Source organism: Lissotriton helveticus, chromosome 5_1 (genome assembly GCF_964261635.1).
Source record: "Lissotriton helveticus chromosome 5_1, aLisHel1.1, whole genome shotgun sequence".
NCBI classification, from domain to species: Eukaryota; Metazoa; Chordata; class Amphibia; order Caudata; family Salamandridae; genus Lissotriton; species Lissotriton helveticus.
The window spans coordinates 2,104,997,312-2,105,022,976 of record NC_136065.1 but is presented as its reverse complement, the minus strand read 5'-3'; the positions used below and the strand labels follow the sequence as shown (position 1 = coordinate 2,105,022,976).

The following is a 25,665-nucleotide window of genomic DNA, read 5'->3' as shown; positions in this document are numbered from 1 at the left end:
TTTTTTGCGCACGATGTTATTCATTAGTGCTGCACTGTGTGAGTTTTGTACTGCAAATGTTTTGCAACATGAGTTAAGGTGTCTGTAGTCCAAAACTAGACGATATGAATCGTCTGGCTTGGAGACAGGAAACAAAGGATTGTTCATTTGAGAGGTGCATGTTTCAATCACCCCCTGGTATTCAAGTTGATCTAAGATCTCCCTGACTTGCTTTTTTGCTTCTTGCTTAATTGGGCACTGCCTTTGTGCAGTGGGTTGACACTTTAACTGGATTTTATGAGGAGGAGAGTCCTCATCCCACCCTACATGATTTTTGTATAATGCAGGAGCTTGGGCTACTGCCCGTTTTCTTGCATATGTATATTTTTTATGTATTGGAATATGATTTGAGAAGGCAGGCATAATCATTTCTTCGCCATGAGGGCACTCCCTGACAAACTCTGGTGGCCAGTCTTTCTCAGCTAAAAGGATGTCATAGCCTTTTGAAAGATTATCCCAAAAGAGACCTCTTACTTTCCTGGTCTTATCTCCCTCTATACGTAAAGTTATCTCGTATATTTTATGAAGTTTGCTAACTCTGGTATCTGCAGTTTCCACCTGAATATATTCATTCGTGTCCACTGTCTCCAGAAGATTCATCAAGATCTTGCGAGCCTTGGTCACTTCTGCTGTGCTGTCTAGCATTGTCTGGGCCCACTCTCCGTCTTTCAGTTGTGTCCTCAGTATCCTCGGCATGTTTAATTATTTTAATACTGGCTACCTTCTTTCTTGTAAATTGTAATTTTTTACTTTGATGAGCAGGTTCCTTGTCTTTGGACTTGACGTGCTCTTCCCTGTGTTCTGACCGTCCTCTTCTTTCCGATTTCTGCGAGGAAGTCTGAAAAGACCGAGAGGGAGGTGTATCAATATCTTGATATCTATCAGGTTTTCTTAATTTATCCCTATCTCTAAGGTTGTATCTTTTCTCAGAGGGCTCCCTCTGGGGAGACTTGTTTCCTCGGTCAGGAGATCTTTCTCTTCGTTGAGGAGACCTTCCACTGGACTGGAATCGTTTTTCTTTGGGAGTGGATAGTTTATTTCCATCCCAACTCTTTTTTGGAGTATTTAGATTATTTTTAATAAAGATTTTTTCAGGATTTTCAGTTAGTTGGGGTTTTACTGGTGTCCCACCCAAACTATCTCTACCTAGTTCTTCATAGGATTTTTCTATGATTCTGGCAAGTTCAAATGGCTGTTCTACTATATCTGTTTCTTTCAATTTCTGGCGGATCACCACAGATGCTGCTTCTTCTTTTATGTTGGCTAATAATATAGCCGAGACCTGCTTGAAGTCGTTCAGTAATTTCATACCCAGAGTTAAAGCAGGTTCTGGACCGTATTCATTTTGAATCTGTCTTAGCACATCTGGTATTACCGCCATGGACGGAACACCATGTGTTTTTGTGTAAATGGAAGCAAAGGCTGTGCCCCAAGTGTCGCAGTCCTCCACATGTGGTGCAATCCCCATTGGAAGACAGATAGTCAGAATTCTGTGATTCTCAGTAGGTGTAGTATCAGGAAATACTGCCTCTATTTGAGTGATTTTTTGTGCTAACCAGAATGGAATTTGTTCCCGTTTTGCGGGTGTTTTACCAAGACATGATTGTATGTTCTGTGGTGTAATTTTGTTTGTGTTCCCTGATGAGGGGTCAGCTGTGGAATGTTAATAGCTGGTTGGACTGTTGTAGTCCGCATTACATATTGGACTAATTGTCTATGTATTTTAATCAGTTGTTTTAGCTGGGCTAAAAGTTCTGGTACTGACATTTTTTCTATGTCGGGATGTGGTGTGTAGCTGGCTAGAACCGGCCACATTGCTCCTGGTCTACCTAGTGGGCCGAGCCTGGTGATGTGATTATTATGTTTTAGGACGCCTTTAAACCAGAGCAGGTGCTCTTGGTATTTTAATGGGATTTCAACCTCCTCGAAAGGGGTGTATTCATCCGGAGGTTCCTCTATTTTGTAATAGTGGAAGTCGTGCGTGACAGCGTTTGCTGCTGGAAAGTTATGTTATGTTATGTTAACTGTAATTTCTTAAGCGCACAGCTTCTCCAGCTAAGGGGCGTCCCGGCGCTATATCTGAAAAGGTAACATAACCAACAAGACCAACAGAGACATAATTAATAAGGCAGAGGGAAAAGATACGTTTTAACCGCTTTCCTAAAAGCAAAGAGGATTTCCAAAGAGCGAATGTGGGCAGGGAGGGCATTCCACAGTCTGGCGGCCATCACCATGAACGAGCGGCCACCTAATCTGCATTTTTGGAACCGTGGGACGAGTGCCAAATTTTGACCAGCAGAGCGAAGGTTTCGCGAAGGAGTGTACAAAATCAAAAGATGTTGAAGGATGGCAGGGGTATCAGTTTTCAAAATTTTGAACGCGAAACAAAGACTCTTAAACTCTATACGTCTGATTACAGGTAACCAATGCAGTTTGCAGATTGTAGTGCGGGCAGAACAGAATCGCGGCAAGCCTACCAAGGCTCGCGCTGCCGCATTCTGTACCCGTTGGAGTCGCTGGACTTCCGCCTGGTTGGCGCCCAAAAGTAATGAGCTAGCGTAATCTAGTCTGGATAATACGCTCGCTTGAATCACCATCTGGCGAGTCGGGGCATCGAAAAATTTAAGGATGGGCCTTAAACCTCGCAAAATGCCAAAGCACATAGATGCCACCTTCTTAGTGTGACACGCGAAGGTCAGTTTAGAGTCCAGCCAGACGCCAAGATTTTTTAGTTCAGAGATCGGTTTAGGGGGCGGTCCCAGCTCCTTAGGCCACCAGTTTATCCATGAATAGAATACCTCTGTCTGCCGATGTTCATGGGCCTCTATTACGAATACGACTATTCCACCTCTCGGTGTTAGTCCGTTTTCTATAAGTTTAAGAGTTATAGTTTTCCTTATGTTGACCGTAATGAGTATAACACTCGGGTCATTTTCTTGGAGACTTGTGTCATCCGCTAGGAGTCGAGCTGCTATTGTAGCTGCCTCCCTTTCTTCTTCACTTTCTGTCATTTGTACTAACAGAAAGGTTTTTGTTGCAGATCAAGTTTCAAGGAAACAAAGATTAGGTGCACAATATTTTGGAACACTGTATCCTTCAACGTTGACTAAACCAAAAACTTTACATAGGAATCTCTTCCTACTAAGTTCCGGCGGATTTTAACCTTTTACCCACTCCAGACGTCTTTTGGAGTATTTACGGGAAAAAGGGTCTGTGTGAAAAAGCACGACTGAGTTACTCTAACGTCTTGCGTTAGATTTATCGCCTTACCAAACGTTGGGCGCCATGTAGTGTAGTTCCTATATTCCCAATAGGCTCTGCGCATTGGAATAATATATTCAGCAGTGTAGACGTAGGATTGAGGTCGACTAGGTCTCTACTGACTATATTAGACTTACGGTTTGCCAGCTCGCTCAGAGGTCACTAGAAACTTTCTCGAATAAACGAGGAGGAGTTTAACCTCCCTGGATAGACAAGAAGGGATTAGCTTCTGACAACCATAAAACATGACAACTTTGCTCCCTCAGAATAAGAGTGTATCTCTAGAGTCGTGTGAAAACAATAGACAGCTATTTCACTCAGTCAAGTGTGCATACTTAGTTTCACCAGAGTGTAGAGAAAAGAGAGACGGGCGTTTTCAATAAAAGGTGTTATTTATTGAGCAGTCTTCTTTCTCATACAAGAGAAATGAATTGCCACAATTGCAATACTTAGCATAAAGTAAAGTGCGTACAGCAAAAGGAGTATTATGAAATAATACTGTAAAAGCATTGATATGGTTTCTTAGCCATATGATACTTAAAATAGATCAAATATATACATACAAATATACATTGACTAACGTACTCAACTGGTGCTTCTAAATACGCCTACCCCGGGGTACCTGACCTAAGCCTAATACGTGGGAAGGAGTAAGTAAGTAGCAGTTTAAGTTAAGTTGGTTTTGCCAAGGAATCTGAATCAAGAATTCTCTTAAAGGGTTTAGTCAACTCCGTACCTGGGTATTAGAAAGCAGGAGGTCTGGTATCTCTCTCTCAGGACTCGATATCCCAGTAACCCGCGAGGGTATCTGTAAACACCGGAGCTGGATTTCTCGGCAGGAGAAAAGACAGCGTCTCTCTCAGTGCGTCAAAGGGGAGGGGCGGCGTCCGTGGGCTCTCGCATCAGCTGGGCTCTCGGGCAAGTAGATAGCCGCTCTGCTCCAAAACCACCACCGTGTGTTTGCTTAAGGCAACGTTGGTATATTTATACCTGAAAGGTGCCGGGTTTGACGTAAGGTTGGACATAAGACGTCAATAAAGATGTCACTAAGAACTGGCCGTTCTTACAGTGCTCACAGGAGTTCTAGGACGAAATCAAAACAAAAGCAATGGGGAATTCCCAGGTTGCTGAAGGTTTGGTTTGTTTACAGAACTCGTACTTTCTAGGAGCCTGGGGAAGTAGCCTTGCTTAATTTGGACAGCATGGGCTATGACTAAATATGGATATGATTCTTATGCCTTTATAAGGATATTATTTATTATAACCACATAAGGGCATGAATCAGGAATATTGAATTAGGGTCCTAGATAGAACTACAACAGACTCACACACAAGTGAAAAACGTCAGTCTCTAAAGTGGAGCTGTCCTTTCTAGAAAAGGTCAATCAAAAGTATTGAACTATCAGTTTAGATCATCAATAGAATTCATAGTGTGCATATGGTTATATAATTTGGTTGTCAGAATATAGTGTGACAGAAATATTGTGTCCTAAATATCATCAACTAAAACATTGCCCATTTGAAGTTAATAATTGAAAATATAAGCACAATGGGATGATATTTTTGTAAACATTTATTAATACAAAATATTTATGACGGATTGCATTTCTGTGAATGAGATTCTGACATAAAACACTTAATAAATGCTGCAACTAGAATGACATCAAGAGCAATAACACTGGATGAATTAAGGATGAATATTGGTGCTTGAGGCCGTTTTGAGAGCTAGAACATCCTTATGTTCGAAAGAGGCACTTGAAAAGCCACATTAGCAATGACAACAGTTTCTGCAGGCCCTGCGGATCTTCTATTTAAAGTCTCAGCATTTCCAGTTGTTCATTGGAAGGAAGCAAGATTGTATTTATCTTGTGTACGCTCCATGAGGGCTGACAAAGTGACATCATAGCTGCTTCTCGACTGCTTAACAAGCCTTTTATTTCTATTGTCCTGACATTAAAAATCAAAATCAAATTCCACAAACAAAGAACTAAGTTGATCTTAATGTAGGCACTGGTCGGTGAAGTCTCACACTCATCACTGGACTCAGAACAAACGCCCTGAATCGGAAAATATTATGTATTGTTTATCAGCGTGCTGTGGTGCATTTGTTGGCATAAGTGACCATTTGCCACATGTTAGTTAGAGCTTTGTTGAGCATATTATTATCCAATGAAGAATTTAACAATTCTAAAATATTTTGTCACAAAAGAATAACACATGTCACAGAAATGTAGCATATGGAACTATTTTTCAGACCTAAAAGATACTAACAATTCCCTTTTTATTGCTCCACTTGCTCGAAGACACTACAGATTGTCACTTGGTCAACCATTAACTGTAATATACTCTTATCGCTTTACGCCAAAGGAAGGAAAATCACATTGTGTTCCATTCGAGACATCATACCACTGACCACATCTTAGTCTTACGGAGAGTGACGAAAAAACCAAATACAAAAATCCACAAGTGGGGAAGTACCTCAGGATCTGAAATACATACAGCTGCATGTGGGGATAAATGAGCAAAAATATCACCAAACACACAAATGTGTCCTTAAACAAGAGTAGTCAATACCCATTGCTGCATAAGACATATATTCATGATCTCCCAACCCCGCCCTCATGTTCCTTACACCCATGGCGACAGACACCAGACACACAAAGGATCAAGTCAATATTTCTTACATTAAATAAGGACCCTTAAAGCCTGTCATGTACAGTGCTGCAACAAAACATGGGCCCTTTGTATCAGTCCTTAAAGGACAACAAGCATGTTCTTCCAAAGTGAAAGCGAAAGCACCATACATACATTTATACTCCATCATTGACACAGAAAAAGGCTATACTTTAATGTAAGCTTATCCTTGACTTACACTAACTACCTCTACAACCTTGAAATTGTCAACTTAAGATAGAAAAAATACTTTTACTCCTTAAAGAAATTATTGAATAAAATCAGCACCCTCAAGTCTAACGCAATAGCATTATAATGGAATAATTCTGTTTATTCGATTGCATGTTATATGGCAGTGAGTTTTAGGAATCTAACTCTGACAGAAAACCTCCAAGACTGGGACAAAGCGTATGTAAAGTAAAACCTTTTAGCTAAACGTCAGCAAAAGTAAACTAAATGTCCAGGAAACCTCCAGAACAATGATGCAAAACACACCTGGAAATATACAGCCTTGCTGCTGAGCATCCAAGTAATGGTATTTGCATTTTAGCTTTATCTGAGTAAAAGTCACAGAAATTCACGACACCCTGGGCTCTCAAAGAGAGGTTTCAAAATCAGAGAACCTGCCAGGCTATAATCTGTTTACTAGACACGTCTATAATGTGGCACCATTTTCAAAAGGAGGCTAGACATAAGAAACTGGAGCGAGCATGCTCTAGAATGCTGCTTTTAATATCACCAAGGATGAAGGGCGGCTAAAGTTGAGTACCAAGATGGACTGCTTCAAGTTACTCACGGCATAGGAAGTCCTGCTTAGGGGACGACTTCACTATTTAAGGAATACACAGTACAGGCAGAAATCATCAGATACATGCTCGGTGCAGAAGTGCAGAAGTAAAGTCTCCAAGCATCTGTTTCTTAAAACCTATTGTGATATATTTTGTTTATATTTTTCATTTATATTTGTTTACGTTTTTTCACCATGAGACATTAGTGTGCTTTTCCGAGACTAGGAGATACAGAAAAGAAGAGAGATAATACCAGTTTGAATTGAGTGAGTGTGCTTTGAGTTAGTTAGAGTCCATATTGTTAAGAGGTATGATGAAGATATCTATTTCCTGTTGTTTCCTGGTAGTCAGGAGGTGGGTACAGTTGGTAGCTGTACAGGGAAGGAGTTCCAGAAAGATGCTGTGGTACCAGAGAGGGTTTGGTTCAGTGCTTGAGAAGTTTTGGATTGAGATGTTTCTAGGTCTAGCTATAGGTAAGTTCTGCTCCTAAGACCTCTTTGGCGTCATGAGATGTTGAGATGGCTGGCTAGATATGTTGGAAGACTGCGATGGATGGCTTTGTAAGCAAGATGTCTGATAGAGAATTTTATCCTTACTTGGGAATATGGGAAAAACCTGAACTTCTGCATTTAGATGGTAGAAAGAATAAGACTGTTTCTCTTTTATATTGTTTAATTTTGGTGTTACTAATTAGATCTGAAGTCCTGAAAAGAGCAGGACCTGAGTGATTCTGGGCCTTTCTTTCAAACGAGCAGTACGTACAGCGTGATTTGAATGATGCTGATGTATTTTTAGTTTGTCATATCCAATAGTGTAATTGTATTGGCATTACTTTTGGCTTAGCGTTTGGTAGTCCAACAGTCTTGAAACTTCAAACCTTGGTACAACGATCATAGCACTCAAAAGTGAGAGATCAATGCAGCTCAACGTAAACAGATGTTAAAACCCAGAAGGGTTGAACTTTGCAGCAATTGGGAATTGGAAAATGATATATTTTCTGATGCACCGCCAGTGAGGCAGAGGTATCAGAGAAAGTTACTTTAAGCAGCTCTCTGAGAATGATAAAGTAGACTTTTCAAGTACAAATGAAATGAAAATTCAATGAACACTGATGTAGTCCCTGATCATCAGACCAGATTCGAAATGTAACGTCCAGTTTGATCATCCAACTGTATTTTAACTATATTGTTAACACCTTTGAGTAGGAGCTTCAAAACAATAAGGTTTCCATTTTGCCATCTTGTCCTTCTCCTATCATGTTCTTGTAGTTCAAGTGGCAAAATTGTACTAACTTGTTTGGCCAACAAAGTTCACTTAAATGTAAATTTAAAATAAATAATGCTCTAGGAATGACGAAGGTTTATCTCTTACAAGGTGAGCTTTACTGACAGCGGGACACTTTAAGTGGTAGTAGTATATAACTAAGTTGATTCACTTGCGTTTGCCAGTTGCTGCTGGGAGCCGGATTTTAAACTCTCATACTTTTATCTTCAAACTTTGAAAACCCACGCCTTGCCGGACCTGCTCCGCGGGTCCCGCTGCGCCTTCCTGGACTCTGGGGCAGAGAGGTCAGAGTGATTAACACCGTCTTGAGGCACCGGCAGGGCTGCGAGCAGTACTGCAGGGACTCAATATCCCAGGAGTCCCTGCCTGTCACACCTGTGGCTGCTCTCCTTGCCGGCAACGCCCCCGCCCCTTTATCATCGCGTTGGAGGAACTGTGCCGTGGGATTCACTTGCGTTTGCCAGTTGCTGCTGGGAGCCGGATTTTAAACTCTCATACTTTTATCTTCAAACTTTGAAAACCCACGCCTTGCCGGACCCGCTCCGCGGATCCCGCTGCGCCTTCCTGGACTCTGGGGCAGAAAGGTCAGAGTGATTAACACCGTCTTGAGGCACCGGCAGGGCTGCGAGCAGTACTGCAGGGACTCAATATCCCAGGAGTCCCTGCCTGTCACACCTGTGGCTGCTCTCCCTGCCGGCAACGCCCCCGCCCCTTTATCATCGCGTTGGAGGAACTGTGCCGTGGGATTCACTTGCGTTTGCCAGTTGCTGCTGGGAGCCGGATTTTAAACTCTCATACTTTTATCTTCAAACTTTGAAAACCCACGCCTTGCCGGACCCGCTCTGCGGGTCCCGCTGCGCCTTCCTGGACTCTGGGGCAGAGAGGTCAGAGTGATTAACACCGTCTTGAGGCACCGGCAGGGCTGCGAGCAGTACTGCAGGGACTCAATATCCCAGGAGTCCCTGCCTGTCACACCTGTGGCTGCTCTCCCTGCCGGCAACGCCCCTGCCCCTTTATCATCGCGTTGGAGGAACTGTGCCGTGGGATTCATTTGCGTTTGCCAGTTGCTGCTGGGAGCCGGATTTTAAACTCTCATACTTTTATATTCAAACTTTGAAAACCCACGCCTTGCCGGACCCGCTCCGCGGGACCCGCTGCGCCTTCCTGGACTCTGGGGCAGAGAGGTCAGAGTGATTAACACCGTCTTGAGGCACCGGCAGGGCTGCGAGCAGTACTGCAGGGACTCAATATCCCAGGAGTCCCTGCCTGTCACACCTGTGGCTGCTCTCCCTGCCGGCAACGCACCCGCCCCTAGCTCTATATCAGAGCTGGTGGTTTCCGCTGCGCGGTAGCGCGCGGGAGCGCCCGGGGCTAAGCCCGGGCAAAGGGCGGGCCCTCTGTGGCCCTCCGAGGCCTGGAGAGTCTGGTCTGGGCCACACCTCTGGGCAGTGTTATTAGCGCTGTGCCAGTGACTTAAAAGGGGGTACTAATATTGTAAGCTCTTTTCTCACCCCTGTTGTATTTAATTTTATATATGGTTATATTTGTTTTAGGTTTTTCTTGTATCCAGTTAGGTATAATCCATTATTAGAAATGTGCACCCGGGAAACCCGCAGCAAATCGAAACTCGCTGGTTCTCTAGATAACTTTATCGTACGTACCAACCAACTAATCGACGAAGGCATCGTCCTTATGGAAAGGAGGGTATCCCAGGACCTCGCGAACGCGAGAAGGTCCTCATTGGGAATTATTGCATCTGCACGTACCCCCACTAAAAACCTTTCCGACTCGGTCTCTAACTCATCTGTTCCTTTACTTACTTGTCCTAACACTAATAACAACCAGGATGTTTTACTTGTTCCTCACATTCTGAATCCCTTGCCAGTAGCTCTTCCTACTAAGATCTCCGAGGCAGGCACTACTGTTCAGGATGTCTCAACATACTTAAGGGGCGTAAGAGAGGGTGCCGTCCCGAAAAATTCTAAACCATCTAGTATGAGTACTGGTGTTACCATATTAAGTACTGATGTTGCGGGTGGTCACATGGAGATCTCCAGCAACATCAGTGATAACCAGGTAGGTTGTGACAGTTTAGCCATTCAAGTTCAGGGTATTGATAGAACAGTGAGTCCCCATGGATCTCACCCCTTTCCATTGGGTATTCCCGATAACTCTGACACCAACATCAGCCTTGCAAGCCTCTTAGAGTCTAGTTCCTTGGATGAGACAGCAGAGGGCCTAGATGATAGAAAAGGTATATTTATGAGTGATCTAGCAAAACGTATTAAATCTCTATTTGCACCTCTGGAATCTAGACTATTGGGGATTGAACTACAACTAAAGGCCATACATGAAGAAGGGAAAAACAATGTTAACAACCCCGTCAACACAGTTACAAAAACCCCGGTACTATCCAGTATTAATCCTTTAGTGCCAAAGCAGACAGTAGGGGGATCCGTAATCTCCAAATCAATGCCTTCCAAAACACCCACTGCTAAGAGTAGTATTAGTAACACACCCAATTTAACGTCTAGCGCACCAAAAAAACCACAGAGCAGCGATAAACCTCAATCTTCTGTGCCTAAACCCCCGATCCCCAAAACAGTACAATCTAAGGTTCGTCGCAATATTAATTTACCACCTGATGCTTCCCCCTATGTAATAGTGCTAACTGGTGTTCCTGAGCTTGCCCCTTCAACATATGAATCCTTTTGGGCCCTCTAGAACAAAGTTTGCCACTGGTTAGACCAAAATCATCCGCTTCCCCCAAATATCAATAGCAAAATGCTCATGGTAGAAAGAGCACCTTGGGTGGGCGAGAATAAAAAAAAACATACAGGGGGATTGTGTTGTTATGTCCTTTGAGGATTTAGGTCCGGTGGAACATATAACTGCAGGACCCCCATGTATTGCTACCTCTTCAATTTCAGCCAAACCCGTATCCTATTTCTACATGGTCCCTGACCATGGTGGTAATAGGTGGAGTTGGCTGAGAGGTTCTAATCATGTAGGAAGAGGAATACAAGGGGATCCCTGGCAAGAGTACAATCCAAGCCAGTGGACTGGGAGGAACCCATCACACCCTACATGGGGCAGTCGTTTCCATGATACCAACCAACAAAGAGGGTCATGGTCTGGAAACCATAAACATAACACCCTGAGCCAGTGGGATGGTGGAGTAAACGAAGGGTGGAGTGTAGTTCCGAGGAGATCAGCTAGGCCATTGTATGGCCCAGTGCACCCTAATGGAGTATGGCAAGGTCTTCAATTCAACCCTCCGTCCATACCCTGTTTCAACCGTTATAGTGGGCTGGAAAATATAGATTGACTTTTATCCACTTCCTCTGGAGAACTTGCTTTAAAGGATATGATAGATCCGCCAGGTCCGGTAGTTTCCAGGACAGGAGAGACCCAAGTTTATTTAAAAACCTATAATTCTGGGTTGGAAAACGAGTTAGTTGAACCCGTAATCTCAATTGAAACTGAAAAGGTAGCATTAGGGGAAAAGATAGAATGTCCTGTGGTCAACGTAGGTAACGCTAGGTCTGTCGAGATACTCCCGGAAAATGGTGATCCTAGCAGTATTGAAATGGAAATTCCGTCTTCCCGTTTATTATCTGTTCCGAATATAGGCGGCACCCCTATAAATATCCTTTCCTGGAATATAGCAGGGCTAAAAAAAAACGTTGAAAGCCCAGACCGGAATAATTTTATTGAACCATTCGATATATGCTTGTTTCAGGAAACATGGTGTCTGTCTCCTGAGTATAAAAATGGGTATTCCACTTACTTTGTCCCGGCTGTTCACTCAGGGAAAGGCCGCCCATCTGGTGGCCTACACATATGGGTGAAAATTAATCTTAATTATGCCGTTAATGTGTATAATGTTTCCTCAGATGACTTACTGTACATATCTCTGAAAAGCCCAATGGGGGCCAAAATACATATCTTCTGCATTTATGCTAGAGGATCGCAGGGCTGTCAAATTTCTCCAACAATAGAGCTTTTGGATTCCAAGTTACTAGAACTAGCTCCGGGATCAAAAATCCTGGTGGGTGGTGATTTTAATTGTACTTTCGAACCCCTGGACGATGAGGATATTTTGGGTTGGACCGCGGAGGATTGGAAGTACTCTATCCCCACCTTGGATTTATCACCTATCAGTAAATAGTATCCCAGAGCTATACAACTGAATGCTCTAGCCTTGGCTCACCAATTACGAGCTCTGAATGGACGGACTATCTCTGATCGCAATGGGGCGATGACATATAACAAGATAGCCTCCCCATCGCGAATTGATTATATTTTTTTAGATCTCCACTCCTGGTCCAACCTTATAGATATGGAGATCAAGCTGTCCATAGATAGTGACCATAACCCTTTATGCATGATAATTAACTGGCTAAATGATCAAAGTGAGCCCCCAGGTCCGAAATTAATTACCAAGGAGGCTATCCCATCCAACTGTAATAGGAAATTGAGATGGGAGGCGATTAAGCTTGAGGAGGAGGTTCTCTTGTACATTAGGGAGTTGGTTATAGCGGAATCTTCTACCTTGTCGGCAACAAAGATGGATTTGGCTAATCTTAACACCCTTGGGCCATTATTTTTAAACCATTATTATGACCTTATAGCTAAAATAGGCAAGGTTTTTCATAAAACCACCAAGTTAGATCATTCTGCTGAGAAACATTTATTAAAAATAAATCCTTGGTATACTGCTGATTGCAGGGAAAGGAGAAAGGAAATTGCACGGGCAATCAAGTTAAAAGACCCCAGAGCAGTAAGACTGGCCAGGAGGGATTATCGCAAAATCTTGGCATCCTCTAAAAAGAATTGGGAGGAAGAACACTGGCAGAAACTTAAAAAAGCAGCATGGGATAAGAATTCTGTCTCCTTCTGGAAATTGATCAACATTTTAGATAGAAGAGGAGTTGATCCCATTTTAAATCACATAAATGAGCAGCAATGGCATGCTCATTTTTTAAAGTTATATTGTGAAGATGAGACCCAAGCCCACCCATCTTTAGCAATAGCATCCCCTCTAAGACCAGATTTACCAATGGAGTTAGTCCCTTTTGAAGCAAGAGAGGTTAAAGATGCTATTTCTAAAATCCGGCCAGGCAAAGCTGCTGGACCAGACGGCCTGCCTGGAGATTTGTTAGTTCACGAACCTTTGGTATGGGCAAATTTTATAGCTAGTTTAATGAACTTGATCCAGCAGGGTTTCCCAGTTCCAGACTCTTGGAAAGGGGCGGAGGTAATCACAATTTATAAAAAAGGCGAAAGAGAGGACCCCGCAAACTATAGGCCAATTAGTTTAATTGACACTATACAAAAGGTAGTTGGTAGGGTCATTGTAAATAGAATCGAGACTTGGCTTATGGAAGAAGAGGTACTAACACACTTCCAGGCAGGATTCAGACAGAATGTGGGTGCAATAGACCAGGTGTTCCGGTTTTGTGCGGTCTATTGGAAGTCAGTTTCCATCAACAAAGGTAGTTTGTTTCTGGCTTTCATCGACCTCAAAACCGCATTCGATGTCATTCCTCGCTCCAAACTATGGAAAGTTCTGTTGGCAATGGGGTTTCCCAACTATCTTCTGCAATTTATTATTAAGCTCCATGAGGGCAATTTTGCGAGGATACGCTGGGGGAGTCAAGGGCAATTGACAGAGAGGGTACCAGTCAATAGAGGAGTGCGGCAGGGATGTGTGATGGCACCGACGTTGTTCTCCCTCTTTATAAATGGGGTGGTGGACCATTTGAGGGAGGACCCCGCGGATGCGCCAGTCCTTGCCGGTGAGAAGACCCCTACACTCCTCTTTGCGGATGATACCCTCTTGATGTCCAAGACCCCGCGGGGTCTGCAGAAACTGCTTGATCGTTTCTCACTCTTTTGCAGTGAGCGGGGACTAACAATAAACACCACAAAGACAAAGTTAATGGTCTTCTCGACAAACAGGAAGTTAAGGAATGTACATATATCACTCTTTGGGTCTCCGCTTGAGGTTGTAAGTGAATTTGACTATTTGGGGGTTAGATTATCCAACAATATGTCTTGGGGGCCACATATATCCAAAATGATACTTAATCTTAAAAGGGTCTCTGGAGTTATACTAAAAAACCAACGCCACTCAATCAGTAGACCTGTTGTTCCAACCCTATCAGTCTATGAGGGAAAGGCGGTAGCCTCAGCCGTCTATGGCTCCGAAATCTGGGGCGCTGTTAACACTAGAGCCCTCACAGTTATAGAGAACAAGTTTATTCGAGATCTGGTATCACTTCCCATGTCAACACCTCTGTTACCATTATTTCTTGATATGGGTATTAAATGTATCGCTGACAAAGTCCACCTCAGACCCCTATTATTTTGGGTGCGACTCCGAAGGACAGAAGAATTAAAAGACTATGCTCGAGTCCTTGATGAGTTAATTACCCTAAATGTAAATAACAAAATACAGTGGCTTAACAACCTCAAACTTTTGGTAAATTCGATAGGATTGGGAGCGTCTTGGACCTCGCAATGCCCTCCCACTAAACTAGAAGTAAAAAAGCTATATTGGGAATGGGTAGATTCCAAGGTACATGCCAATTCGACCTTTGGCCCACTAACGACTACATTTTTAGAACACAAAGTGCGGCGTTTGTCCGAGCCCTTTCTGGATTTTATCCAAATTCCTAGAGATAGGACTTTGTTTTTAAAATTCAGATATGGTACCTTGCCCGTTAAAGAATTCATGGCAGGTTGGAAAAGTATGGAGGGGATAGATCTTACCTGCCCAGGCTGCAGTTGCCCGAAAGAATCTCTGGGCCACTTCCTATTTGCATGTTCTGCCTATAAACCTGTCAGGAACAAATGGCTGAAACCTGTGTGTAAATCCATGGGCGTGAAAGATCATAGATCAGCCCTGCGTATTATGACATGTGATACTGTTTCATTGTATATTGTCTGTGGGGTCTCAAAATACCTAGCGGGTGCCTGGTTAATTCGCTCCAGAATGCTAGGTAACTGAGCAAACCCGTCTGAACTGACTAGCTAGTATTATCATTGCCTTTTTTTTTTTTTTTTTTTAAGTTTTAGAACTATTCTATTTTTGCTGTAGTACTTTGGGACGGTCTGCTTTTTATGTATTTTTTGTTTGTATGTATGTTTGTACTTTTATGATGATTATTTGTCGAATAAAGTATCTACAACAACAACACTAAGTTTATTTAGACCTTAGACTTTCAAACATTTCCACATGAATTAATGAATAATGTTGAGAACATTTATGACACACACCCAATTAAAAACATTTGAAAAGTTATGAAGTGGTTAAAATCATAAAAAATCCACCCACTGCACACATGACATCTAAAAATTACATATCAAATAACAATGATATAGCATAATTTTGTGCCTTAGCCACATATTTCATTAGGACAAATTTTAATAACTTACCCCTTTGTGTCCAAATGTGTAGGCAGTTACACAAGATATACACAGATGAGTAATGCACCCTAAGGTAGTAGCTACAATTTCCGTCCTTATCCAAAAGTTGATTTGCTTCTAATCCACTGGAGTAGAGTGGGTTTAGTCCATTATGAATTATAGTAGACCACTATGCATTGTACGGTTAGGTAACTCTGATAAGTATGGAAAAGCTGTTGAGTTCTCCCAAGAGGTTCTCAGATGAACTGTGGATATTTTTGAGGACATGTAATAAAAGTCCTTATCCCTCAACTCTGCCAACCCACTCAGTTGTTTTCTAGACGATAGAGTTACTTTCTCAATATTAAAACACTCAATTTTAGAGTAACCAGTAATCTGTCTTAGGAGTTCCCCTAGAGACATAGCCCACCTCAATCGATCCCACCACCTCCCTTATCTTTATGATCCTTCCAGCAGATAAGGTAGTCCGAGGGTAAGGTTGGAACTATGTCAGGTGAAGAGCCATTGTGTAGCCACGTTCAGTGAATAATACATCCAGCTGATTTTCCTGGATGAGTGAAAATGAGTCCAATTTAGAACCTGCCAAGGATCTGCAGTTAATCAAGAACATACACCACTCTACCTGTTCTTTAACAGGTTGAGTCTGCCTAGGGTGGAGATGAGGATGTAAAGAACAAGCTTTCGGGCTTGCCTTTCGTGCGCCATGACCTTCATTTATGGAGGACCGCCTGAAGAAAAAATAACTAGAGCGCCAACGAAAACGGCATCTCTAGTTGTTCAAACATGATAAAGTGCAGTAAAACAATTCAAATTAAATTTTTCAACTTCCCACTGGTCCCCACAATGACACAGACTTCCCATATCAGTTAAAAAATAGAGTTATTGGCTAAAACGTTAAAAAAGTTCCCTTGGACATCAACTTAGTCAATTGACTAAACAGCAGCATATGAAAGGCAAGATTGCGTGGCACAAATTGTGTTAGCTAGGACTAACTAACCTTCCTGCTCAATTTGCCTTGCACTGTGCAATCTAATGGGGATACCACACAGAGTCTAAGTTACAGATATAGATCTTACTGTAACTGAACATATTTAGAAATTATCCTTTAAGTTCCAATAAAGGTGTTAGGATATCCAGCTGGATTAAAGTTTTGGAAAATATTGACAAAGATGATGTGAGACAAGTATTAGGCACTTTTCAGAGTCAGTACAGCGTACGCGGCCAGTGTTTGAAATGTTACGGGTAATGCACTTGATAGCTCATTCCATCCAGCTTCTAGAGATAAAACCACCCTGGGCCGAAACAGGGGCCAGACATAGTCAACGCACGCTTAGCTGGATCTCTTACTGGCATAATTTTAAATGAGTGCCTAGCAAGACACATCGCTATATTTTAGAGGAAACAGATAGAAGTGCAGTCCCACAGTGACCAAAAAAGAAGTCTCTATGATCTGAATATTGTCAATGACTTGATTTTCTAAGGTAATGCCATTTTACCAGCGAGGCCACCAAGTCCAGCCTTTTTTGACTCTTGGAAACTGGTCAATGAAGTCAATTGTGCCCTATACGGACTGTTACTACCAGTTCACTAATAGTGGCCCCTTCTTTTAGGCTGCATCCTCTATTCGACAAACACCCAGAATTCAACTTTGATAGGACAAAAATGTTGCTTTCCATCTAGATTAATGAGAGTATTGAAATGAATCCTGAGTGTTTAGGTGCTTTCTCTATTTTAGGCCATTTGTTTTCAATTTTGCTGATGTGTCCTTGTGTTTTTGCCTTCTGTCTCGAACAGGCTAAAACCATGTTAGATGTGTATGTTAAACAGTTGTCTCACCAAGCAACATGCAGCTCCCTGATGATCCATGTCACTGTTCTCTCCTCATTTGCCTTCTCTTCTTATTTCTTGTCTCACCGAGCAACATGCAGCTCCCTAATGATCCATGCCTCTGTTGTCTCCTCATTCACCTTCTCTTCCTTCTCCTTGTGCTTTTATCCTCCCACAGGTTTTGGAAGAGCTGCCACCTGGAGCCTTCGGCACAGTGTTTATCGTGGAGGACAGCACAGGAGAGAGATTTGCCCTGAAGAAGGTGAGTGCTGCAAGAGATGTGACATGATGTATGGGTGCTTGCGATAATGTTCACTCTGCGAATATCTCGTAGCATGGAATGATGGTGCCAGGTTGTTCGACAGATGATATGATTGGATGTACTGCCCTATGCAGCATGGTAGCCTCATGGTCTTCGGTGTGCTTACACTCCAGTACCGTGTGAGGATCAACAGTGGTATGCATGTCTGCCGAATGCCTTGAGAGGGGAAGGATAACAATTGTTGTACCCTACAATGTTCTGTATTCGAAGTTACAGGCCATACCACCACAAATGCAATGCAGCTCTGTGAGGATGTAAGGTGATAGTATGTTGCAAATTACTGATTTGATTCCAGCTTCTTCTACATAGGGACAGCTCTTTTAGATGTACTTACATACACAAAAGTATCTACAGAGGTACACTATCTAATCATCTCACTTTCACACCATAGAATGCCCCATGCCATCCTATGAGTCGCTGCCTAGACTGTGCTGAGCTAGGAAGAGTGTGTCCTCATGGCAGATTGCAATACTTAAAGGGTGTTCTGCCACCCTATCACATTTTAAACATCATACTGCCTAAATATCATACCCAAAATATCGACAACCACACTATCGAGAAAGGACGTATATATAGGAAAGATTTACTGTTCGTATCACCACATTTACAAGGTACATAGATGCGGAGTGAGGGATAGTAAACCTATACATACAGATATATATATATATATATATATATATATATATATATATATATATATATATATATATATATATATATATAATCTTTATATGTTATTTTGACAAGATTATCTTTTTTAACTTGAATATTGTGACATACATTCCATTTGAACTCTTTTCAGACCACATTTCTACATATACAAAATCGGATGTTTTTTTTTGTTGTGCTTAATACGGAAAGTCAGTCCTTTTTCCTCTGCTGTCAAACGTGGTGCAGATAAATTATGTGGGACACAGGAGGATGCAGATATTGGCTAACAGTCACACAGTTTGGTGAACTAGGGGTTTAGGATTAGAGTTTGTGTCTCCTGGATGCAAAGTAAGCAGTCTAGTCCACAGATCACATCTTATCCCATATCGTTTTACGTATAGTGTGTAGAGATGTAGGTGACAGTAATGTGTTTGACTTGCCACCTCTGAAATAATTAAATTACTGAATTAAATTTGATTGCTTGATTACCTTTTAATCTTGTCTTTATAAATGGAGCTTCCATCTGTAACCTAGGAGACCCATATTTAATACACATGCTGAATGATTGTCCTTTCATGCATTAATTAAAAATTCGGAAGACATGTTGCACCAGGCTATGATCACTCCTCACAGTCGATGGGGGTGCCATATGCCTTTTGATTGCTGCTGTATCTTGGGACAGCTCTTTGCTTTTTTTAGGTGGTGGACTTTTGTGTTTGGGCTAGAGGTAGATCCATCAGTAAAGATTTACCAGACCATGAGCTGCATCACCTGAGCCTGGTCTTGAAAGGTACAAACGTGGGAAATACTTCCCCTCTTAAGCACCACTCATCCTGATGTGGGTAATAGTGCTGGAAAAGCGTGAAGCAGGAATGGGCAAGAGTTTTCCCTACAGTAGCAAGGGACCCTCTACGCCTCTCATCAATGCCCTCAAGTTTGAACCCATTTGAAAGGGTCACAGGCGAGTTGGAGAAAGCCCTGCAAGTCACTTTACTGTCTGCGTTCTCTTTCCAGTCATCCATCTTAGATTTCAATCCCACTCTCCCCACTGAATTGCTGCTTTTTCTTCTGCAGAATCTCCCCACTTGGAATGCTGTGTCTTCATAAATCTTACCACTGGTCCCCATGCCATGTCTAAGCTTCTAGCTTTGGATATAACTTCATAAATGTTGTCTCCTTTTTTGTAGGCACCTCTAAGTTCATCGCTTTAGGCTGAATATGCAGACTTTGTCAGCCTCCAGCAGCTTACTGCCAGCCTGCACCTCGCCTTCAACAAATTACATCTGAGCTTACGCATACAGCTAGCCATATTTTAGACCTAATATTTGTGTATACTGATTTGGTAACCACTCTTTAGAGTCTGCTACTGGCCTGCCTGACCACTCTGCCTGATTATTTTCCTTGAACTTTGAGTCAGCCCATCCACAGACCAATATTTTCTCCTCCTTTTCTATAGCAGAGGAAGAGCTGACTAAAGTAAATGCTGAGAATTGTGGTGATATGTTATCAGCTCTTCCTGGCACTTTCGGGAGGGATGTCCAGATCAATAATGCTAACTTTAATTTCAACTGCGCTACAGACAATTTCGCCCAGGGGTGCCATCAAGTCTCACCAGAAAAGAGCATCTGTTCTTTGGTATACCTCTGAGTTGTCGGCAGCTAAACAAGCTTCTGCACTGCTCAATGGAAGTTAAAACTATCCTCGGGAACTACAAAACCCAGTTTAGACAAACACAGTCAGAGTTCAATTCCTCAACATCTTTTGTGAAATGTTCAAAGTTTTTAGAGAATAAACTAATCCTACAGGTGCATTATAGACTGCCTATCCATCTCTTTCTCTCTGTAACTTTTTCCAAATTCTTCAGGGATAAAACTTGGATTATGTCTCAAACTTTTTCTTTCCAGATACTGAAAGCATCTTCGTCTTGTGTCCTGATTTTCGTTTCTGCTCAGACTCTAATAGATTAATCAGGATCTCCAGGTGATCATTGTTCAGCCGCTTTTTCTGTCTATCAAGGTCCAGAAAAGATATTGATTTTTAGAAAAAGGGATTTATTACAGCTAACTCTCTCCTTATGGGTTTCTTGTCTCTCATGCAACAGAGGTAGTGCTAGTCGATGTCCAGAACAAGCTAAAGATGATTCTGGCTCTGGGTGGAGTTCTTGCGCTCTTCCGCCTTGACCTCTCTGCATCCTTCGAGACCATGAGGCACAATATACTGCTCGACAGGCTCACAGGGGTTGGAGGGCATGGCTAGGTCTTTAATTTAACACAGTCATTGTTAACTGACCACAGGCTGACAGTACCTATGCCAAGATTTTCAGCCAACCTGTGTTATGTGTTAGTGAAGACCAAGCATCTTAATCTGTAGTGGCACCTCTTGCTGAGCTAATCAAGGAGTAACAGTTCACTTGCATGTACTAAGCAGATGGCCCTCAAACAGTTCTTGGGCCCAACAGCAACAGCAGTGATGCCTGTATCAGTTTTCATTCTGTGCTCTGTTCTGTGGCAGCTGGAGTGTCTAGAAGCTGCCTGAAGCTGAGCTCAGACAAAACTCAGGTAATGGTGTTAGGTGGTTTACCAAGTTTGTGGTTTTAATCTTTTGGCAAATGCATATGGCCTGTTATGACTGTGAAGAACCTTGAGTTCATGTTTGATAATGAGTTTTCACTGAAGTCACAATTAGCAAAAGTCACTTCCTTTTGCTTTTGTCATTTTAAGGTTTTTCTGGAAAGCTCACACTACTGCATCCTGCCAAAGATGTAGGCTCTCTGCTGATTTATGCGAATGCTCTGTATTTGGCAATCCCAGCCTAGACCAATCAGTGACGCAGTCGGTACAGGATGCAGGAGCTTAGCTTCTCCTTAAACACCTGTGACATAAATCCATCTCTGGGCACCTGCAGATCTACACTGGCTGCCAACTCAGAAGCATATTCTCCCCCAAGGCCTGTGGCTGTGTTTGAAGGCGCTCATAATGTGGGTCCTCATTTCGTTCGCCAACTATTTTCCTTGTACTCTCAGAAGTGGAACCCATGCTCTGATTTTGTACTTCCGGTTCTTAAAGGGAGGTTCGCATTGGAGGGTAGATAATTTGCTTTTCAGGCAGCAAAGGCCTGGAAGTGACTATCCCTAAATCTGAGGCCCCTTGTGAATTTCATGAAGCTGAGGAGACAGTTTAAAACTTGGCTATTTAGTCAGTATTGATCCTTATTCTCTTGTGAGCTAGACTTTCTGGGTTTCAGTATTTCAGCACCAGGGCAACTATTGGTAACCAAAAATGAATAAATACATTTTCTGCCAATTTGTCTTGAGTTCTCAGTGCCAGGATATCTGCAAGCCTCTTAGCTACATGCAGGTTATGTGCATTGTCACCTTGAGTAGCACCTTGCTGCTTCCCAGGGTAGGTTTCTCCTTTATAAATCCAACTCAAATAATATAATGGCTTTCTAAAAACGGCTCCCTTTTTACATGCAGCCCGAGATCTCTTTAACCCGTATCTACTGTTGATCCTCAACATTTTTCACGTATAGCTGGAATTGCTGGAGACTGGATGCGCAGTTCCGCCGTGATCCTCCGTGATCCTCCGGCGGTCAGCAGAAATAAAAGCACTTGCTGAGTTCTTCTGCACAGATGGTTTGAATTTTGGTTTTAACATGGATGTGGTGTGTGAGAAGTTGGCCTGATAGGTGATGTTTCCAATTCTGGAACCACCGGTTATCAGACCAAACAATTCCTTATGGTGTCTGGTTGTAAGTCAACCTTGTTAGACAAGCTATCCTAGGGGTAGCATGGACTAAGCAGCCTAAAGGCTTAACTTAAGAGGTCGTGTTAAGCGAGCTGTTTTACCACATACAATCCTGTAATATCAAATGAAAGGACACCACACAAGTATATATTATAAAAATATATGTATTTATTACTAAAAACAATCCCCAGTATTCTTTATGAATAAAGGGGCACAAGCGTTAAATCAAAAGCACAGTTTAAACATACAAAGTTGCACAATTATGGATGAGGGCGGGGGGCCACTCAAACCATATACTAAACAAGTGGTATAAGAGATACCACTCGAACAGTGGTTAGGCCTAGGGCCTAGGGAATCGCTGGGAGCAGTCGGGACAAGCAATGCTGAAGTCGGGAGAGGCCCACGGGATTCGGGAGCAGTGCGGAAAGCGCACGCATGCACCAATGTTAACCAATGGTGCGTAAAAGTTGTAAAGTTAAAGTTTAAGGACACTTCCGCTGAACCTAGAGGAACAAAACTTAAGACACAGACCCTAGAGATGTGTACCAGTGTGGGAACACCGGCGGAGCAAAGTTACCTCACCCACAGGAAGCGGGTGCACAGGGTCGAAGTTGAGTCGGGTTTCGTCACGCAGGCTCTTGGTGCTTGAAGCTGAAAGGGCTGCAGGCGGGGTGTAAGAGAAGTGTCCGGTGGAGTCCAAGGGTGGACTCGAGTCGAAAAGTACCTGAAAGCAGAGGGGACAGAGTCTGGGTCACTCAGCAGTGCCCAGGGTGGAACCAGGACGGAACCAGGCAATGGGCGCAATCAGGTGGTCGTCGAGGAGCTTCTCTCCGCTGTCACGTGGGCTCTGGGGCATCTGCGACGTCCAGGAGCGGGTCACGATCTGTCCCACGAGGGCTCTCACCGTCGGCGCAGTCGGCTTCAAGTTTGGAGCAAACAACACTTGGCAAGAGCAATCCACGCGGAACCGGGAGATTGCTTCTCACTCGAACCAGGAGGGTCAGAGTGGGGGCTCCTTTTCAGGGGAGCTGGTGCAGATCTGGAGCAACCAGATTCGCAGGTCGAATTTCAAAGTTCGTCGGCACAGGGGCCACTAGCCGGCTGGCAAGTGACCGGGCCAACGCGTTGAGCCAAAAGAAGCAGAAGGGCCCCACGCAGCACTCGTCGAGTGTGGAGGGCTGAACTTCGGTGCAAGTGTGGCTCAGGGTGGGGGCTTCTCAAACCCCGGTGTACAGCTTCGAGGGTCACTCGTGGGCTGCATGGTCAGCGTCTCGTGGTCAATTCAAGATGGCGTGCCCCACGCTTCCGGTCGCCTCCACGGGTCTCAGCTCTGCAGGGACTGTGGATCGGGCTGTAGGAAGGCAGGCAAGCTTGATCTCGTCGATCTCTGTCGCTCGAGTTCCGGCGGGAACTGCGACAAAGCAGACGTCGATGGCTGGATGGTGCCTGTTTGCACAGGGTGGTCACTCCTTGACCACAAGGGAGATTCTTCAGTCTTCTACGTTGAGTAGGATGTCGAAGGGTCCAGAGTTTCGTTTCTTATGTTTCATCAGGAAAATCTGAAGTGCATTGGCACTGCTCCCAGTCTTATACTAATTTTGGGGGCTGGATTACCTGCTAGGTCCCCTCCTATGGGTGGGACCCAGGAAGTGGGTGGATACACCCCCTTCCTTTGATCCAGGCCGCCCTGGCACGAGGGCTGGAGTGCCCCAGAACCGGTTTGGCCGGATTATGCAAGGGGCAGCCTTGTGCGCCCCAAGCATTGTCTGGTTTCTTTCAAACCTCCCTGCTACAATCCACTATCTCCTGTCTGGAGGGTGGTAACACCCCCCTGCGACAGGAAACCCTTTGTCCAGGCCCCATTTGGCTGAGTTTCGGTCAGCTTCAGGGGGTCAGACTCTTGTCTGTGGCAGAGGCATCCATTTTGTGGATCTAAGGTCCTTTTAGAAATTAACCGCATTTAAGTAAAGTAACATGTCTTACCCCTCTAGAGGGGTGGAATGCTATCCCCGTCGCCAGAACTGGCGAGGGGATAGTATTCCAAATCGTATGACACCTTACACGACATGTTTTGATAAAGCCAAACCAGAGTTGCTATATAACCGCGAGGATTATAAGGCACTTAAGAGTATATGGTATGGCATTATCCTGAAACAGCTTAGGGAGTTGTTCCCGATAGCTGCAGACAGGCTCAGCTCATGCTAGAGCTCCATCTCACATTAAACCACGCACTCTGCCTCCAGGATTGATGAGGCCTTCCATAGGAGTGGCTCACAGGTTAATATGTGTCCAGATATAGGTTTAGATATAGGTATACTATATCTAAGTAAGGGGTGATTACACCACCTTACCCCAGCTGAGTGATCAGCCAGTTGTGTCAATTTAAGAACCAGCCAGGGGTGGCAAAAGATATGCTGCAGCCCCTGGTAGGCCTTGGTGGCCCCTATGCCCTGGGCACCTATAGTGCATTAGACAGGGGCTGACAAGGAGTCCATTTCCAATTGTGGTATGTGCCTATAGCACATGTATTATTAATTTGGTGAGAGAACAGCAGGCTGGGGGTCTGATCAGCAGGCCCACAGCCTCAGTAGTCGAAAACCAGTGAAGCAAAAAGCAAAAATTTGGGGTGACCATAGGATAGCAGACCCTACTCTCCTACACAACCCCCCCCCCCAAACGCAGGGACATTAAACTAACCTTGACCAGATAAGTCTTCATGTTCTAAGTGGAAGTACCTGGAGAGACCATCTGCATTACCATGGTCAGTCCCTGGGCGGTGCTCCACTGTAAAGTCCATCCCCTGTAGGGAAATGGACCACCTGAGCAGTTTGGGGTTTTCACCCTTCATCTGATTGAGCCACAAGAGGGGCTTATGGTCTGTCTGAACTAGGAAGTGAGTTCCAAACAAGTAGGACCTCAACTTCTTCAGGGCCCAAACCACAGCAAAGGCCTCCCTCTCAATGGCTGACCAACGTTTCTCTCTGGGGGTCCGCCTTCTGCTAATAAAAGCAATGGGCTGGTCTTGACCATCTTGATTAAGTTGTGAGAGCACAGCTCCCACCCCCAACTCAGAAGCATCTGTCTGTACAATGAACTGTTTGGAGTAGTCAGGACTCTTCAGGATAGGTGCAGAGCACATGGCCTTCTTCAGGTCATCGAATGCCTTTTGACAGCTAACTGTCCACTGAACCTTTTTTTGGCATCTTCTTGGATGTCAAGTCATTTAATGGTGTTACTATAGACCCATAGTTTTTCACAAACTTTCTGTAATACCCAGTCAGGCCCAAGAAGGCTCTGACTTGTGTCTGGGTAACTGGAGGAGCCCAGTCCTGTATGGTCTGGATTTTGCTCTCCAGTGGTTGAACCTGACCCCCACCTACTAGGTGGCCCAGGTACACAACCTTACTCTGCCCTATCTGGCACTTAGTAGCCTTGATAGTTAGGCCTGCCTTTTGCAGAGCCTCCAAAACCTTCTTCAGGTGGATCAGGTGATCCTCCCAGGTGGAGCTAAAGACAGCAATATCATCTAGATATACTGCACAAAAGTCATCCAACCCAGCAAGGACTTGGTTCACCAACCTTTGGAAAGTGGCAGGTGCATTCTTCAAACCAAAGGGCATTACCACAAACTGATAATGTC

At 43.7% G+C, this 25,665-nt stretch overlaps 1 protein-coding gene across 2 annotated transcripts in view; it reads left to right on the top strand.

The window, feature by feature from the left end:
• STKLD1 (serine/threonine kinase like domain containing 1) overlaps positions 1 to 25,665 on the top strand; it is a 392,522-nt gene that overhangs the window by 36,571 nt on the left and 330,286 nt on the right. For both annotated transcript variants that reach the window (XM_078646124.1, XM_078646123.1), the window contains exon 2: positions 17,485 to 17,568. In XM_078646124.1, coding sequence (XP_078502250.1) covers positions 17,485 to 17,568 — 84 coding nt within the window. The remainder of the gene's footprint in view (positions 1 to 17,484; positions 17,569 to 25,665) is intronic.